We start from the raw sequence: 19,268 nt of genomic DNA on the forward strand, positions 1-19,268 counted from the left end.
CATGTTATTATCATCCCTTCTTCTCAATGATTCATATATAGAGGCTGTTTCAAAACTTCTTTCATATATATATATATATATATATATATATATATATATATATATATATTAAGCAAAATTTAGGAATCCCTCCACATAAATGTGAGAACATTTATTATAGTCTCTGATATAATAAATGTTGAAAGTAGATCCCAAATGTTTATAAGTACATATATACACATCTCATTTGTAAAGCAGCAAGCCAATTCATTTTTGGATTTTCAACAGAAATATTCTCCCTCACTTCCCATTATTTCCCAATGCCTCTATGATAGAAAATGAGATTGACCAAAGATGAGAAGTCACATAATACATTAAATATGGACAAAAGACTAGCACTTAGATCTCCAGAGTTCCTTTCACTATTTTGTTTTTTCCTAACCAAGGTTTATATGAATGCTCCTGATAAAAGTTTGCAAGAAAATAACCTGGAGATGTTAACTGACTAGTAGCTCAAATGAGTTAACAGTGTCATTCGGATGCTCAATATGCAAATGAAATCTCAGTCTACATTAATAGAAGTATGGTGTTTAGATCAAGGAAGTTAACAGTACCAAGGTAAGGGGCAGCTAGATGGCGTAGTGGTTAAAGCGTTGGCCCTGGATTCAGGAGTACCTGAGTTCAAATCCAGCCTCAGACACTTAACACTTACTAGCTGTGTGACCCTGGGCAAGTCGCTTAACCCCCATTGCCTCACTTAAAAAAAAAAAAAGAAAAGAAAAAGAAAAGAAAGAAAATAAACAGTACCAAGGTACTCTTCACTGGTCAGAATCGAACTAGTAATATTCAATTCTGAGACCAATATTTTATGAGGAATGTTGCCAAAATGTATGATGGTTTCATGAAGCAGCAAGGTTTCCAATAAAGAACTCAACAGAGAAATGCTATCAGATGGGACTATTGCATCCCTTCTAACTCAAGCCACTCTGATTTTACATTCCTAAATAGAATATGCTTAACAAAAATAGCTCTGTTTGTCCAACCTATCCAAAAAACTTCAAGATCTGTATGGACCACCAGCTCAAACTGACCAATGGAATTCATGAGCAACTATGGGCTCATCACAGTGTTAAACCACTCTGTTAAGAGACTATATGAAGGGGCAGCTAGGTGGCGCAGTGGATAAAGCACCAGCCCTGGGTTCAGGAGGACCTGAGTTCAAATCTAGCCTCAGACACTTGACATTGACTAGCTGTGTGACCCTGGGCAAGTCACTTAATCCCCATTGTCCCACCAAAATTAAAAAAAAGATACCATATGAACATTAGGAACACAAGACAGAGGACTCTTCTATAAGAGCATACTCTAAATTTGGTACAATTATTAGTGAAAACTAGAATTCACACTTTTAAATGTTAAACACATGTATAATTAATTTTCATGATTTTTGTCTTTCATGTTAAATTATTCACTTATGAATTTCCTTCTTACATGTATCTATTCCTGTTGTTTCAGCAGAAAAAATTAGCTACAATATTTGGGATTAATCAGATAAAATTCATGGGAGTTATGTCATGTGCCCCACTGTTCATAGCTTCAGGGACTAGACAAAGCTATGAAGGGGAAAGTTTAAAGAACACAGCCTAATCAGCTTAAAAAGTACTGCCCAAGAATGAAGTTTCAACTCTACATAACAACCAAAAAAAAAAAAACCCCACACCTTTTCCCCCCTGGAGTGGAGACCACAAGCAAAAATCCAGGCCACAATTGAAATTTTTAATAAAAATATGAAGTTATTGTGAAAAGATGATTAGAATGAACTCAATACAGAATTACATAAGAACATAATAAAGAACTGCTATGATAGGCTAGACTACAGTTCATTCACTACAGTACTATTGTCAGTGCCAATAAATGACAAAGTTGCTTTCTATAATGTCAGCTTCAAAAGGTTAAGAGTACATACCTCCAAAACACTCCTAGTTTCCTAAGATAACTTATCTAAACCCTATTTAAATCTGTTAATATTTTAGCCTCTTAAAGTATCAAGTACTATCAAGTTTATCATCTGCATTATAAAGCAGAATTTCCTTTTAATCATTTCCTCTTTCAAGGCTAAGTCATAGCCCTTCCCTTCAATTCTAGAATTCCAGGATTTGAATAAACATGCTTATTTTATCAATTTCCTTCATATTTCTACAAATTTGGATCATCTTCTTGATCACCATTTTCTTTCTGGACTGGAGAGTTCTTTTTAAAAGATTCTATCTCCATACAGAAGTCTTTCCATTCCTTTTATCATTTCAATCCCCTTTCTCCCAATCTTCTTCAGCTCTCTCAATGTTTTTACTAAAGTGCAGACCAGATCTATACTTGGTCCTTCAGGTATAATACAAACCACTGGTAGAATATCCTCATTGATCAGGTTGGGATGCTTTGTGTTATGTTTATTATACTGATTAAGTGAATCAAGGAACAAATACTTGAGTACCTTTAAATGGAAGCCATTAATAGCCTGCATTTTTAAGCCTTTGGGGACATTTTAGTCTTTTTAAAAAAATTTTTAAGCTAGTTAGAAACACCTGACCAATATTTTCCAATAATGGTCTACAAGAACTAATAGTTTCTCTAATAGTTTCTGCTCAGATTTCCAAAGCTCATCAAACTCATACCCCTGAGCTAGTGTCAATGCAAAGCAGAGAGGGAAGTTATAGGCAAGGGAATAAAACAGGCCAGGAGAGAAGGCATTGGAGACAAAAATCTTACAAAACTTGTTTGAGCTGGCCAGAATGTCTTTATTGCTTTTTGGGGCAAGGCAGACTTCCCTGAATTTGCAAGTACCCAGAACTTCTGCACAAATAGAAATGAGAGCATTCAAAGGATGGAAAAACACAAATCTTAAAATGTAGTTTTATTGAGGGCATTATTGCCTTTCTGGGTAGGTCCAAATATTGTCTTTCCTTTATTATCCTGTCCTGATTCTATATGAAGTAAATTATTTTATGAGTTGGAAAGAAGAAAGATAGAAATGAGTTCTCCCCATAAACCCCCAAATAATTCCACTTGAAATTTTGGTCTGAATTTCTACTAAAAAGAAAAGGAGGTTACTCTTAATGAAGAACTCACAGGCTCTTATTTAGGTTGGAATAGGAGTAGCCTAGGCAGCTATACCTACCTGAGCTGTAGCTATCAGTAGACGACTGAGAGATTGAACGGGACAGAGAGCGGCGTCCAATCTTGGTGGGACGTTTGTTGAATTCTTGCTTCTGGTCAGCAAATTGGATCTGCTGAGGAAAACAAGTCCCAGTTACATCCAGCAAAAGATATTTCATATTAAGAGAGACTAGAAGTCAATCAGAGCAACCCCCACACTTGCACGAATGCCTCTTTCCTACCTTTCAGGTAAAGATGATTTGGATGTTCCATCTAAACTATAGCTGAAATGTTAAGACTCTTGGTGAGGGGGCAGCTAGGTGGCGCAGTGGATAAAGCACCGGCCCTGGATTCAGGAGGACCTGAGTTCAAATCCGGCCTCAGACACTTGACACTTACTAGCTGTGTGACCCTGGGCAAGTCACTTAACCCCCATTGCCCCTTGCAAAAAAAAAAAAAAAAAAAGACTCTTGGTGAGGTTGGAGGACAGGTCTCCTAACATAAAACAATTTGTTTCTACAAAAATCTAGAATGCCTTCATTGCAAAAATCCAAAGTCATCATCACATATATTGACCATACACTGAAAACAAATAAAATCTTAACTAAAAGAAAAACTAGAAGAATATGGTATTCTAACTAACCAAGTTATTGATCAGAAAACACTTTGCATATTATCCTTTATTGTTGAAAAACTTTCTAAAATTTAGTCCACTTTCCTGCCTAGGTAAGAAGAGTGAGTATAACTTCATTTTTGATGTTTCAGAATCTTGTAGGGCCTCATGGTCATAATTCCGTACACTGTGATATACCATACTTTTTACAGAAGAAGATTAGGCTGAATGTACACTGTCCTTAACTTATGCCTTGGAAGTAGCTTTTCTGAAAATCTCTGCCATCAGCTTTCCTGGTTTTTACAAAAGATGAGTGTGTTCAGGATCCAAATTAATCAGGACTGTACTGTATTCATAAAGAACACCGTGTCCTTGTTGGCTTCAGAATCCATTTTTTTCTCCTCCTCAGGCTGAGTTCTTTCCCAGTGGCTTAGAGATCGTTCCACTATTATCATTCTGATAGAGTTGTAAGGGCTCTAGATATTGGAGTGTAAAAAAATGACTCAATACCAAGGTTATAACCATTTGAATTAATCTAGCATTGTCATTTAGAGAAACTCGGTGCTTTCATGTCACCTGACTACTCTCTTCAATATCTCCCCAAGGTGATGGTAGGGGGTAAAGGGAGGGGAAGAGACTTTTAATTTTGTAGATGGACAAGCTGGGCATCGTGGTTTAGCAGTTTGCCCAATAATGCAAAATTGGTGATTTGTAAAGTCAGAAATAACTTTTTACATTTATTTAGCATTTTTTAAATTTGGGGGTTCTCCCTCCTCCCCACCCTCTACTTTCCCATGCTCTAGTGTAATAGTGTCAAACTCTAATGAAAATGGGAGCAATAATCCATACTTAAGCATCCCTAAGGGACACATATTGCCTTAGTTTCAAAACGTGGTTACCTGTTTTTCTTGTATTTTTATGCATTTTGTTCAATTATTTTCCAATGACATTTTTAATCTGGTGGGGGAGGGGGAGAGAGGAGAGCTCAGCCAGGTGTTTGTCTCTTCCGATGTAGTCGGTCTAACTGCTTCAGGATGGATTTGAGGTATACATATGATCAAAGCAGCACATGCTTTAGTGGCTACATGGCCTGAGAATGCTGAAGACCTAAGTTCAAGTCATCTAATCTCTAAGAACTTCAGGAACCTCTTTGAGGCTTTAGGTTGCAGAGGTATTCATTTCAATTGGTAGAGAGTTTCCTCGACAGGAATTCTTTATATCAACAAAATTACAGATGTTATCCAAAAACAAGTGGAAAATGAATCCTGATCAAATTAACATTTGTTCCAAAGAGAGTGATAGGCTATTATTTCTCTGTTGTCCTGCTTTAGTAAGTTTTATACAGATTACAAGAATGGTAACTCAAGCCTAAAGATAAAAGGGGCAAAAACATGAGTGGAATGCCAGGCATAGATCAGTGATGATTCTGGATATAGAGTGTCTCTCTCAAACTTTCTTTAAGAAGAAAGTCATGGGGGCAGCTAGATGGCGCAATGGTTAAAGCGCTGGCCCTGGATTCAGGAGTACCTGAGTTCAAATCCAGCCTCAGACACTTAACACTTACTAGCTGTGTGACCCTGGGCAAGTCACTTAACCCCCATTGCCCCGCAAAAACAAACAAACAAAAAACAAAAAACAAAAAAAAGAAGAAAGTCACATATTCTTTCTAGACCTACAAGATACAGAAAAGGTAGCAAGCAAATCAGCTCTCTGTCAATGCAACCCCACATTAAGCAACTAACTAGAATGTTGTTTGCTATTTTTTTTAAAGGGCCAATAGATCCTTAATTGGATAGTCTGTCCCATATACCAAGGTTATAACATTTGAATTAATCTAGCATTCTAATTTAGAGAAACTTGGTACTTTCATGTCACCCCACTATTCTTTTCAATATTTTTTGGAGTAGCTAATTCATCCGAGAATGTGTAGTGCTCCATTGTCTGTAAACTCAAACATACCAGTAACATTGCACTGTGTAGAAACTTAACTACCACTTCCTTAAAACAGTTTTATAGGTTGTATTCTCTTCTTGTAAAAACCCTCTCCATTTGCCATAGTATTTCCTCGGACCTAGTCCCAAGTTTAGGTACGCCTTTTAAGACCCTCATGAATAGAGAGGCAAAGGGCTTTACAATTCTGTTTACTGGCTAGCAAACCGATTCTATTTGAGACATTGGAATCATGAAAGCAAACCGAACATGCAAAATTGGAGTCATGGAGAAGTTTTGTCAGGGCTAAGTGTTTTCTCATCAGTTAGTACCAGGGGTTAATCAAGTCTACAGACCAGAAATAGATGGAGTTACTGTCCTCTAATGTCCTTCCCCACCCCCAGGAATACAATGCTGATACACATTTAGCCCAAATGCCTACTTTCTGACAGCAATACATTCCCCTGCCCTCCTGTCATAGAGACAACTGATGGTCTCCATCACCTTAAATCATCTAAAGTTCCTACCTGCTTGGGACGCACGTTAAACCCAAGGAGCTCTATACAGTAACATAATGTTCACCCCTTCTCCTCCAGATCCAGAGGGAATCCTCTCCTTCCAATAGGCAGTGAGGCAAAAGAGGAAGAGCCAGTGGAGAGACACTGACTCCATGCCAGAGAGAGAAGGGTTCGGTTAGGCACAAGAAGAAGGGGGGAAAGAGGAGAAATAGAAGCCACTGGCTTCCTACTCTAACAGCAGCACCAACAAATCCAGCCTCACCTGGGCTTTAATCCCAGAGCCGCCACTGACAATGTACTTCTTCTTGCTGCTTAACATAGTTCTATCCCCTATAACCCTCTCACCACCTTTCCAGTCCAGGGACCCTGGTGTGCAGTCTTTACACCTTCCCCATCAGCAATCTTGGCAGCTCTGGATCCAGCTGACTGTTTTTGGTGGGGCCGTTAGCCTTGCCTGGCACTGCCTGTAGCAGCAGCAGCCGCAGCCAGCATTCTGGCAGGAGAACCCCAATATTTAATAAGCTATTTCTGCTAGCTGTTCGGCAGCCATTCTTAGCTCTAGAGTAGTGGCAGTGATTTTGTTTTATTATTTTTTTTCCACCTAATTACAAGGATCTTCTGACCTCTAAACCTTAACAACAAGTCCCCCGACATGGCCCAACTTGCATGCGCATAACAATAGCTTATTTATATAACCAGTGCACTTTTTGCTCGCTATAATTAACTTGCTAATTAGGTTCCTTTTTAACTACCTCCTCCCTTTTCTCCCCCACGTCAGATGATTTCAGTTAACCTGGCCTCATTAGAAAAAAATTAACTACCAAGCCACTAAAACAACGCGGAGATTTACGATATTGCTAAGAAAAAGTTTTAAAATAATGGCAAATCACTTGGAAGTCCCTTTCTAGCCTGCATACCCCTGTCCTTGGGCAGGGCAGAGCTGCAGCCCCATGCTTTAGTCCTGGGTTAAAGTGCTTCCTCAGTTCTGTTGCACTGCAGTAAAGATATGATGCCTTTCCTACTAAATTGAGATCACAGGAAAGCTTCGATGGCTTGGTTTCTGCTCATTTGGGTTACCTTGCTCTCATTTTCCACCTTTCCATAGTTATTGTCTCTGGATGGAAAGTAGATGGTTCCCCTACACCCTGAGAATTGTCAGAGGCCAACAGCCCTGTTAACTGTCAAGATAAAAATGTTAATCAAACTACCACTATCACTTCAGGACTAGGAATGGTGGATGAAGCATTGTATTAGGTGACTGGATCTTGGGGTTCTCCTGGCAGAGCAATTGTTGGATCTACTGGGGGAGAGTAAAACAAAGGTAATGCATACATTACCCCCCCATTCCCACCACCACCACTACCACCACCAAAACACAACAACAACAACAACAACAACAACAAAACATAAGCTAGAACCAGTTCTGGGGTCAATAAAATCGCTGATGGGAAAGGGAAAAGATTAGAGAGGGACATGGTGAGAGAAGAGCTGCAATATGACTGAAAATTTTTCCTTTAAGAAGCAAGCTCATTTAAACACAGCTAAGGGGATAGACTAGATTATTATCTAAATGATCTCAATTTTTTTGTTAGATATTCAGGCAAACCAGCTTGGAAATAAACTGATTTCTGTGAGTCTTTCTCGGTTCTGTGGCATTAATGACTATGAAAAAGAAAGCTATACCAAGCTAAAATGCAATAGTCTCCATTCTCATCTGTGGGCTTCTGGATGTGGGACTCTTCTTGATTGGCACCTGGGAATGGCACAATAAACAGCTGGTCTGAGGGTCTAGCCCTGGATCTATAATGGTGATACCATTATAAATATTATTGGAAACTTGCCCAGTGCTATTATCAAAAAGTGAAGGAAAAAATAATTAAGTTAAAATACTGATTTTTACCTACTGACTCTATAGCTTATATGGTAGTGTTGGATGAGCATGATTGCTTACTTCTGGGATTTTAGAACCACATCAATCATCAATCAATCAACAACTATTTAGTAAGGGCCTCCTTTGTGCCAGGCACTGTGATAGGTGTTAAGAATACAAGTACAGGGGGCAGCTAGGTGGCACAGTGGAAAAAACACCAGCCCTGGATTCAGGAGGACCTGAGTTCAAATTTGGCCTCAGACACTTGACACTAGCTGGTGACCTTGGGCAAGTCATTTAACCCTCATTGCCCTGCAAAAAAAAAAAAAAAGAATATAAGTATAAAGAACAAAACAATGCCTACTTGCAAGGAGTTTCCATTCTAATGGGAGACACAAGTACAACTATAAACAGCATAAATATAATGCTAATAAATACAAAGTAGTTAAATAAAAGATAGTTTGGGATGGAGAGCGCTAGTAGCCAAGGCGATCAAAAAAGTATACACAGAAAATGGTGCTTGAGTCCATCTTAAAGAAAGATAGGGGGGCAGCTAGGTGGTACAGTGGATAAAGCATTGGTCCTGGATTCAGGAGGACCTGAGTTCAAATCTAGCCTCAGACATTTGACACTTACTAGCTGTGTGACCCTGGACAAGTCACTTAACTCTCATTGCCCCGCAAAAAAAAACAAAACAAAGCAAAAGCCGAAACAACAACAAAACAAACAAAAAACCAAGAAAGATAGGGATTGTCTTGGCCAAGTTCTCAGTGCCCAGGATCCCGGTCTGCAGCAATCATGGTGAATTTGATTCAGGCTGTGCGTGACCACTAGGTTCATATCCTGGTACCAATGGGATTTGTTGTTGGCTATTATCTAGACAAGAGGAGTGATGAAAAACTAACTGCTTTTCGGAATAAGAGCATGTTATTTAAAAGAGAACTAAAACCTAATGAAGAAGTTACCTGGAAATAAAGGCTTTAGCTGAGAGATTTTCATGTTGAATAAAAATATTTAATTAAAGAAATAAAAAAAAAAGAAAGAAAGATAGGGATTCTATGAAATGGAGGTGAGGAGGGAGTGTACTCTGGGTACTGAGCCAGGAGTGTTGTATGTGGTGAGGAACTGAGAGAAGGCCAGTTTAGCTGGACCACAGAGCACAGAAAGTAGAGTAATATCCAATGAGGCCAGAAGGATAGCTTGAGGCCTGGATGCGTAGGGCATTAGAAGCTAAACAGAGGAGTTTACATTTTGTTCTACAGGCAACAGGAGGGCACTGGAATATATTGAGGAGAGAAGTGACAAGGTCAGATCTGTGCTTAAAGAAAATCACTTTGGCAGTAACATGTAAGATGAACTAGAGTGGGGGGAGACTTGAGGCTAGGAGACCAGATTAGGAGGCTGTTACAGTAATCCAGGACAGAGGTGTCAAATATGCTGCCTTCCAGTGGTGCTAGAACCAGATAAAAATGTAACTGGGAAAAATTTTACACAATGAATAAAGACACAATAAAGCACAGATCATTTTACATCTGAAAACGAAGTCAACATTGCCCGCAAGGATCTTCACGTACAGGTTAGTCGCCCCTTTTCTATTTGAGTTTGACGCCACTGATCTGGGTAATGAAGGCCTGAACTAAGAGAGATAAAGATAGCTGATTGGTTGGATATGTAGAGGGAAGAAACTAGGGTAATACCAACTTCGAAATGTGAGCAGGGTGGTGGTGCCTTTGGAAGAGGGAAGGGTTTTGGAAGGAAAGATAATGAATTCGGTTTTGGACACGATGAGTTTAAGACCAGTTTAAAATGTCCAGTTACTATGTTCGAAGCAGTCTACCAGGCACGGTAAAAAGTACAAAGAAATACAGTGCATAGGAAACTGGGGAAAATGTGTGACTTTAGAAATGTTTATTTAATTAATATCAAAAGCAGAACTTAGCTTGACTTTACACATTCTGGGTCAATATTAGCAATACTGCTGCCACTTATAGAATTTCCTTGTAACAACAAGAAGACTATGTATAGGTGCTGAAGGGGTTATCCTAAAAGTCACTGCAATAATACTCCCACCGGCAATATCTAAGATTTATTAAATATTTTCTCTCTGGGAAGGCAGAAGCACTTTTCTCTTTATTTCACATTATTTTTATATTAAACTAAAAAGCAATTTCCTTGATTTACTATGTTTTCTGACTTTACTTTTTCCTTTCAACCTAATATGCTTTTTAGTTGAGGTTAAAAAACCCCACACCATTCTATGACCCAGTTTGAACTTTTGGACTAGAAACACAGATGGAAAGAGGTTTTCCCTCTCCAGTAACTTTATGTTGAACAAGGAGTGATGTGGAAATTTCAGGAAGATCAGCATCTGTAGCTGTGTTCAGGTGCACACATATTTTTGTGAGTCTTTCTTTAGATTTACTCTGATTAAGAGAACTCCATTTTACCATCTCCAAAACTTGCTTTTTTCTCTTCTACTGAAGATAGATGTTTCCTAATAATGCAGCAGTGTATTTGACCCTGAGACAAAACATTTTTCCAGGTTTTTCACTTAATAGAGATTTGATATTGAGTATCTATTATGTGCATAATGATCTACCAGGCATTGTAGATGATATAAAGAAATACAATACATTAATAATAATAAAAGAGATGATACAATATAGCATATGAGTGAATGACATATGATTGTAAAATTATAAAAGATTATAAAAGTCATGAGTTCAGAAAAAGGGAAAAGCCTTTGTAGGTTTATTGATCAAGGAAAAGTTTCAAAGAGAAGATCAAAATTGAGCTGGGCTCTGAAAAATGTAGGAGTTAACTGCAGTGTTCTATGGTGGATAAAGGGCTAGCCTCAGAACCAGGGAGGCCTGGGTTCAAGTCCTGCCTCTGACATAACAGATTTTTTACTCTGGCTACATATCTTAAATCACTTAACTCTCAGTGCCCCAGGCAACTGAGACTCTAACTGTAGAATAGTTGCTGTTGTATTGGTAGAAGGAATTTTCTCACCATGAGTTCCCTAGGCCAATGAAATCACAGCTCCAGACCGCCCTTCCTCAGAGTCCTCCCCACCACTAAAAATTTGAAGACCCAAAAAGCATTGAATATAATCACTAGAGAACTTCTGATAATGTTGGAGTTGAAAGCCAAAGGGGGAAAAAATGAACCTAATATAAATTTTGATTAAATGAAATACTGGAATCTCTTGAATTTCCAGAGATAATGCCATTCTCTGTACAGTTTCTGGAGGTATGACTTGGAGAAGGAAAATATATAATAAGTATAAATTCTTCTTTTAAAATATTTAAGATGAAGTGGTTCTGAAACAAATAGTTGTCCTTCCTGAATGTCTATTTGTGTGTGTGTGTGTGTGTGTGTGTGTGTGTGTGTGTGTGTGTGTGTAAAAGCAGATGAAGTGGCGCACCTAAAGCTAGGAAAGTAGGCAGTAGATCCAAATTTCCAACAACCTAAGTTCCCTGAAATCTACTCCAGTTCTTTCTGTTATACTACATTGCCTCCCAAAACTCATGATATCCTGTGACTACCCACTTAATCTTTCTTGTCTGTTTTTCAAATATTTACACAGTAGCAAATACAGATAGCAGAGAACACGGAATGAATGGGAGTCATTGATTTTCGTGAGGTCTACTTGAAGCATAGTGTTAGATGAATTTGTTAGGTAACTGGGCTTTTCCTATCAAAATTATGACCCCACAACAGCAGTAATATGAAACATTTTAGGGGAATAATTTCTTCTGGTTGTAGTAGGCAGATTAGTTGCTGCATCTAACAACATAGAATCACTTGAATAAGCAGAAATCATCAACCTAAAAGTTTTTTTTCCTATGTTCCTGAGTAAAAGATAAGAAACAGCTATAATATACAAAAATGAAAATTTAGCATTCACCAAGTGGAAAGTCGTGGTGTCTATCTCATTTAATAGGAGCAAACACTACTCTTTCTTGGTTCTACTATTACCTGCCTTATGTTTTCTCGAGTCTTCTTCTAGCTCATCAACCATATCATGACTTTTAACTGTGAAGTGTTTCCAAGAGGATCCTAGACTATCATCTTCTCCCTCTATCTGCTTTCTCTTGGTAACCCATCAGCTTCCATGAGTTTAATTACTATCTCTATATAGATGATTCATATGTATAGTTGTGGTAGTAGTAGCTCTTGTTGTTGTTTTATAAGTCCAAGGAAATTGTTCTGTAAGTAGTAACAGCAGTACTCATATTGTCTTAGAATATCTAAAGTTAAGATGAGTTCTGCTTCTGCTATTGTTTAAATAAAGACGTCTTAATTGCTTCCAGCAGAAAATGTTGCTTAACTTTTTAACCAGATACCTTGCTCTCCCAACCTGTGACAAAGGCCATTTACTTGCACAAACTTTTCACCTATAATTGGGATTATTTCTACCCTAAGAGAAAAATGGAATCCCCAGTTGGCTCAAACTGTAGAGCGTCAACCTTTTTCCTATGGAAAAGTACTAGGCACTGGAGCCAACAGAGGTGGGAGGAGGAAATATTTAAATGTAGAAAGAAGAAAGCTTGGTGCTGATCCCCCATGTGAATGAGGAGGCATCTCATCCACTGAGAAGAACTAGGGCTTCTTTGGGGGCTGTAAACATATCGAAGGAAATTCCTAATCTGATGTGTTCTCCAAACTTTCACTGGTAGTATTTCCTAGGTAAGGCCAAGAAAATTCTTCCCAGAGAACATACTAATGAAGAGTTAGTGTGAGGGCAGTGGTTCTGGCTCACCAAACTGTGTGACTCTGCCTCCCTACCTCTCCTACTGGCCTACTTCTGAGGAAAAGAGACTGTGAGTATTGCCTACTGTTGTCTGTGGCTCAAGTCTCTTGTTGGTTGAGGGTGGCTTTTGGGAAGGTTCCTCTTTGCTTCTGTATGTTCTGACCCTTAGCAAAATGGATGGGAGGGTTCTGATACTATTAGGAGCTTCTGTTAAAACCTTACTCCTCAAAGAAAGGACTTTTCTGTATTCCTATGATCTAAGATACATCTTTCTACCCATAGAGAAAAGAATACCTTCAAGATAAACTTCACCACACTAATCTGTGCTCCAGAATGAAGAAACCAAATAGGTTCAAACTTTCCCTTGTTTAAAATCCTAGCCATTGTAGAAGCCCCCTGGGAGGTCTGCTTCTAGAGACTAAGAGATACTTTAAGACTTTACTACTTTAGAAACATTTGTGCAATCCAATATAGATAGGCAAAGTGGGTTTGGTGGCTGGCTTGGTGGGAAGTCGTGGTGGTAGATCAAAGCACTTTCAAATTGGTTCTATAGGCCTGACCAAATCATAATTTGTTTTTTTGTTTTTGTTTTTTTTTTTGGTGAGGCATCTGGGGTCAAGTGACTTGCCCAGGGTCACACAGCCAGTACGTGTCAAGTGTCCGAGGCCGGACCTGAACTCAGGTCCTCCTGAATCCAGGGCCGGCGCTCCATCCACTGCACCACCCAGCTGCCCCCCAAATCATAATTTAACATCCTGTGTAGAATCAAGATTACTTGGGCCAAAGAGGCTAATCTCTGGTAGATCAACTAGCATGTAGAATGAGGACATAAAAATTGAACCTGAAATTCCTTCCTCTTTGCTACCTAATAACAAAAAGTCAGAAAGTAAAACTCTCTATTTGAATTATGTTTATGGGATGGGGAGATGAGGAAGAGAGTGCTGTAAAAGGGAAAATAGTAAATTGAAGTGCATTTATATCGCACTTTAAGGTTTGCAAAGTGCTTCCTATATTTTAACTCATTTCTTCCCCATAGCAATCCTGTTAGGTGTATGTTATTATCCCCATTTACAGATAAGGAAACTAAGGCTCAGACAGGTCAAATGTCACCCAGGGTCACATAACTAGTGTCTCAGACAGGATCTGAAATGAGTTCTTCCTTATCATACTTATCAAACATTATCATCGAAAACAGGAAGAACTTTGAAGATCTATGAGGTTCCTCTCTGATGGTTAAAACTTTGTTGTGAAGTAATAATACACTGTCAGCATTCTAGCATGCAAAGACATGAATTGGAGAAGAGTATTTCCTACTTTATGTCCAAAGTTTTGTGGGATAAAAAAAAATAACTAAGAAAAAAAAGTTGTTTCCTAACCATATTATTACTATGAAGTTCTGTATTAAGTATGTTTTCCTCTTCATTCTCCTTTTTGAAGTTAGACTTCAGTTATCTCCTCTTTACTATAAAGAGTTGGCTTTTCTAACTGTCCCCAACAGAAAATCCATAAGGCTTCACTAGAATGGCAACTGGCTATTACCTCAAAAACCTCCCCATGGAAGAAAGTTCAGGATAATTTATAAAATCGAACACAGAATTCCTTCCGAGAACCAGGTTTCTTTGGTGAAGAAGGCAATAAAATGGCTAAACTAGTGTAAAGGTTTAAAACACTACTTCCTGAATCAAAGAGAATTTTATTCTTTAATAAAGGGCTTTAAAAGCAATTAATTATGAAATAATGAAAAGAGTGAGTGATTTAAAAGCCACTCAGCTCCAGGAAAGGCCAATAAACAATGGTCATAATAACTTTCCCAAGATGTAGCTTCCTTATGACAGAACTGGAAGATTAGAAAATGGGGTTAAAGTCCAGTGAGGACTTGGGTTTTTGAGTAAACGTGCTCAGTAGGTGAGACAGCAGGACCTTATATGTATAGTAATAATAGTTACTGGAAAACTTTTATTGATCCCTTTTTGAAAAATGCTGATCTACTTATGTACAGCAGAATCCTTCCCTAAGGTCCCTTGAAAGACACTCAAAACTTAATTCCTTCAAAGTAGACTCTCCTGAGGAAGAGAGGGACTTCATCTGGCTTTTTGAGCTAGGTTTACACTAAAATAAATACAGGATCAAAATTCCTAAGTTAATAGTTTATTTTTACCATAAAACATACTAAACTAAACTAAGTTATGTTAATAAAAACCTGAAGCTAGCTACTGGGGATGATTGGAAGGTTGGAAATAAAGGCTCATTAAAGGAAAAGTGGTGCATGGGTGTGGAGGGTAAGGTTGTGTACTTACCTAACCTACTCAAACACTGACAAACTCCCCAGTGTGATATAGTAAAAATGGTACATAAACGAATACTTTCAGTATACTGATAGTAATTTTGTTGGTAGAAAACATCATAGTAAATATAATGGCTTAAGAAATTCTTGATTAGCTGATTAATGCTTTGGATCCACTTTCAATTAAAAAATATCACATGAACTATAAACCACATTCTATTTGATGGTTTTGTTTATCTTAAAGAAATGAACTATACCAGAGGGGTCACTTGGTGTTTGGAGCTGTCCAAACAAATGTACCAATATAAATTAATTAAATTTTAAAACAACAAAAAGAATATTAAAACTGATTTCTTCTGGGTTCAGCAATACAAGCTTATGATTAATTTACACATTTGGGTTAAACTATTTCTCCATAGGAAACTACATTTACCCAATACATTGTCAATTCCAGGTTCACTTCAGTACCTAGGATACAAATTGGCTTTAAGAAATAACCATTGATAAGGAGGTTGAGAACAAAGACCTATCAGTATAAAATTTGAGGCAATTTTTTCTTTCCAAAGATAATTTTCAGAAAGAAAATGTTTAATCACTCCAGATACTTTAGAGGGGGGGGAGGGAGGAGAGGTTACTTGTAGGTTCTGATTCTCTCTCCCTTGTCCCTTCCCTTCACTCAGCGAAGAATAAATTGAACCTCAATCCTAGAATTACAGTACAAAGAAAGTAACAAATATATCTCAAATATAGCTCCCAAAATTCCCCCAACTCATCAAAAAAGGCAATATATGCACCACCAGACAGGTACAAACTTTCTGACATCTCCCCATGGTCAGGAAAGAAGTTTAACCCAGCACACAGGAAATAAGCAGAACAATGAATGGACTCCATCTTAAGTTCCCTCAAATAGGTTAGAAACAATTTGCTACACATCCTGGCAGAGGCTAAGTGATCATTTCCACCTGTCAGGAATGACGCCCCTCTCCTTCCTCCAGAAGGAAAAGCAAAGCAGCCAAAAGACTCACCATCCAATCAGGCATAGCAAAAGCAGAGGTAGTGCCTGCATTACCGTCCCACTTCTCCATGATGTAGGCTTGAGCAGCTAAAATGTATCCTGATGAAGAATGGAAATAGGTTTTGGATATGCCAGGGATGGGCTAGGGTAGGTGCTTATTATCTGCCAAGAACTGCCAAACACCTAGCTATTCAAGAGGTTCAAAACGGCAGCTCTGACTGCACCCCTTTCCTTCCCACAGAGGTTTCCAATTCAAATGAAGCTAATTAGATAAGTGGCAGGCAAGTAATAAATAGGCTGCTTCAGTGGCCAAAGGTTTCTGCTTTAGATTTAAATCCAGGGCCTGATGCAAGGTTCCAAACCCAGGAACTGTTCTTCCAACAAGGAACTTGCCCAGGATAACCCAAATGCCCGGCCCCACCTCCCCCAGAGCTTACTTTCTGCCACAAAACAATGCCAAGTTGTCAGGCGCCTGCCTCCTTTTTTTCCTGGGTGTCACTTCTCCCCCGCCCCTTGAGACACGTCACTGGAAGAGCTGATACCAAGATCAATAAGGATCAAGGTCAACAAGGCACTCTCACTTCTGAAAGCTGCTCACTTTATGTCCGTATGGCAAATAAGCTTGAAATTAGGAAGTATGTTCCTGCTAACACTGAAGTTCCAAACATCCTGAAGAAGGTAATGATGCCCACACCTACTCACACTAGGGCCTTGGCACCAAACTTGGTGTCTCTCAAGTTAACTTTGGATAGGAAGGGAGATGGAGTAGGGAAGCTTTGTGGCAAAATCCAGGAATGTAGCAGGCTTTAGAAAAGATGGTGGGACTTTTAATACCACAACTCCCTCTGCTGGCTCCTTTTGGAATGTACACACAAGGGGCCTGGCCCTCAGCTACTGATAAAAGTAGTACAGGCCTCTTGACAGGAAGCAGCACGGGATTGGGGGAAAACAGGCTCCTAATTAAAATTAATATTGCCTTAACATGACTAGGTTATTGAACACTTTTTTTATCAGTTATTCTAAGTTTCAGAGAGAAATAGCATTTCCATATAGCAGAGCATGTACCATGATTTCCAGAGGCTCTATCTCTCCTCTCTGACAGTCTTTCCAACTCTCCAATACAAGTTTTCATTCTGCAATTTTAAAAGGAATCTAGTATTAAGACACCTGGAAAAAAGTCATCCAATTCATTATTTTCTGCTTACTTGTCCCAGAGTAATTCCAAAAAAATCCCTTACATGCACAGGGAGCCAGAAACTCTCTACAATGCCCAGGGTTGTGTATTATTTCCTTAAGACTAAAGCAACCTACAAAGATCAACCGGAGTGATAAGATGCATTCACCTGCTGAGCCCTCATCTCTTAAGAGAAGCCTGGATAGGCTGGAGCTGGGGACTAGTATGGTGTTGATTTAAGGGGAAGGTATTCTAGAATACTAGAGGGAAGTGCTGAAATGTCTGACCTACACTGAGTAGGGAGGCAGAAAGATCACCTAGAGGGGAAGCACTAGACTTGGAGAACAAAAAAGGGTTGTAATGCAGGTGGGACCAGAGGTCATAACTCGGGCAAATACTAAGTATGAATAGTTGTAAGAAAGTCATGATCATATAAAAAACTCCAAATTGGAGATCTTGGAGGTGGAACAATTCTATTTGGATGAGAAAGAATTTGTGGCTGTGCTGATGAGTAGTTGAAATAAGAGTGGATATATTAGTTCCATTGGAGTTAAAAAAGCAAAAGAAATATGGAGGTCAGGGTCTCCAACTCTTTGCCTAGGCCCAGCTTGTTACTCCATCTATAATACTAAAATACACATACTCTGCCCATGTGTTGAATGAAATCCTTCAAATCCCAGCTGGGGTTTTAAAAAAATTCCTGTTTAATCCTTGAAGTTGAATTTCTTCACAGTCTATAATTACCTTTTCCCTGCCCCACATCATACAGCATGTTATTTCAACTCTTCTCATAGACTTCTGTATTATATTTGTATACCTATTATTTGCCCCTAAACAAATCCCATGAACATTCATTAAGTACTTAATGTTCAGGACACTGTCCTGGGATCTGGGGAAACAAACTAATGAAGATGGTGGAGGGAAGGTAGAAAGCTGATCCTTAGCAGAAGCAGAGAATGACTGAAGCAAAGAAAAGTACTGACACAGATGGGGGTTAGGGGGGAACCAGAGCAGGCAAGGGATGGCTATTACCTTGGGTGACTTATGAGTTAAGAGCCTTCTACAACACTATATAAACATCCTAAGGTAAGAGACTGTGCTTTAAACTAGGAGTTCTAGCAGCTCGTGACCATAGCTAGACAAACATGTACATATAGCAAGCATTTCACCAAATAAAGCTGTTGAATGAGTGAATCTTTGACATGTAACCTGCCCAAACTATCAAAGCTGTCCATTTTTGTTCCTTAATATCTTTCCCATGCAATTTTGTCCTTTTCATTCCTAGTCTGATCACCCCAGTTCAGGCTTGTTCCAGTTACTGATTGTCTCAATTCTGGACTACTACAAATTTGGAAAACTCTTTCCAAATTTTCTTCAATAGCACTCATCTTACCTGCCCCACCCCCACATTGTTCCCTTTAGCACTTTCATTTTGGCTTTAAAATGATTTATATCTCTTTGAAAAAAATCTTTGCCTCATTTCTTCCAGGAATTCTGGTTGAAATTGTATTCAAATTGTATTTTGCTTTGTGCCTTGGCCTATAGATGTTTTGGAGTCATTCTATTCTTCTGGATTTGTATCTTGAGCATCCCTCTCAACATAATAGTTCTTTAAGGTAGGATTCCTTTTTTGTTTGTTCATTTTTCCAGCCTACTTCCTTAATTCAGACTTTATATAAGGGCCAGTCTCTCTGTACATCTGGGGAGAATGCTAGTAAGTCAACTAGCATTCGTTAAACCTACTACATGGCAAGCACTGTGCTAAGCACTGGGATACAAGAAAAAACGTTTAAAAAAAAAACAGTCCCTGCTCAAGGAGCTCATAGTTTAATGGGGGAGGCAACATGCTAACAACTAATAAGACATATAAATTAATAACAAGATACATAAAAGATAAAGCAACAGTAGCTTCAGTGGGAAGGCACTAACATTAAGGGCTAGGAAAGACTTCTTATAAAAGATGGGACTTTAATTGAG

At 38.7% G+C, this 19,268-nt stretch overlaps 1 protein-coding gene and 1 pseudogene across 9 annotated transcripts in view; one reads left to right on the forward strand and one right to left on the reverse strand.

The window, feature by feature from the left end:
* Positions 1 to 19,268, reverse strand: part of AHCYL2 (adenosylhomocysteinase like 2) — a 160,585-nt gene that overhangs the window by 37,552 nt on the left and 103,765 nt on the right. For 3 of the 9 annotated variants that reach the window (XM_043966502.1, XM_043966505.1, XM_043966507.1), the window contains exon 2: positions 3,155 to 3,266. In XM_043966502.1, the coding sequence (XP_043822437.1) occupies positions 3,155 to 3,266 (112 nt within the window). Of the gene's footprint in view, positions 1 to 3,154; positions 3,267 to 6,454; positions 6,674 to 16,127; positions 16,356 to 19,268 lie in introns of those variants that run through there. The other 6 variants (XM_043966503.1, XM_043966506.1, XM_043966508.1 and 3 more) reach the window with 5 other exon arrangements.
* Positions 8,846 to 9,037, forward strand: LOC122728213 (annotated as a pseudogene).

The sequence above is a fragment of the Dromiciops gliroides genome, chromosome 5 (assembly GCF_019393635.1).
Source record: "Dromiciops gliroides isolate mDroGli1 chromosome 5, mDroGli1.pri, whole genome shotgun sequence".
In the NCBI taxonomy this organism is placed as follows: domain Eukaryota; kingdom Metazoa; phylum Chordata; class Mammalia; order Microbiotheria; family Microbiotheriidae; genus Dromiciops; species Dromiciops gliroides.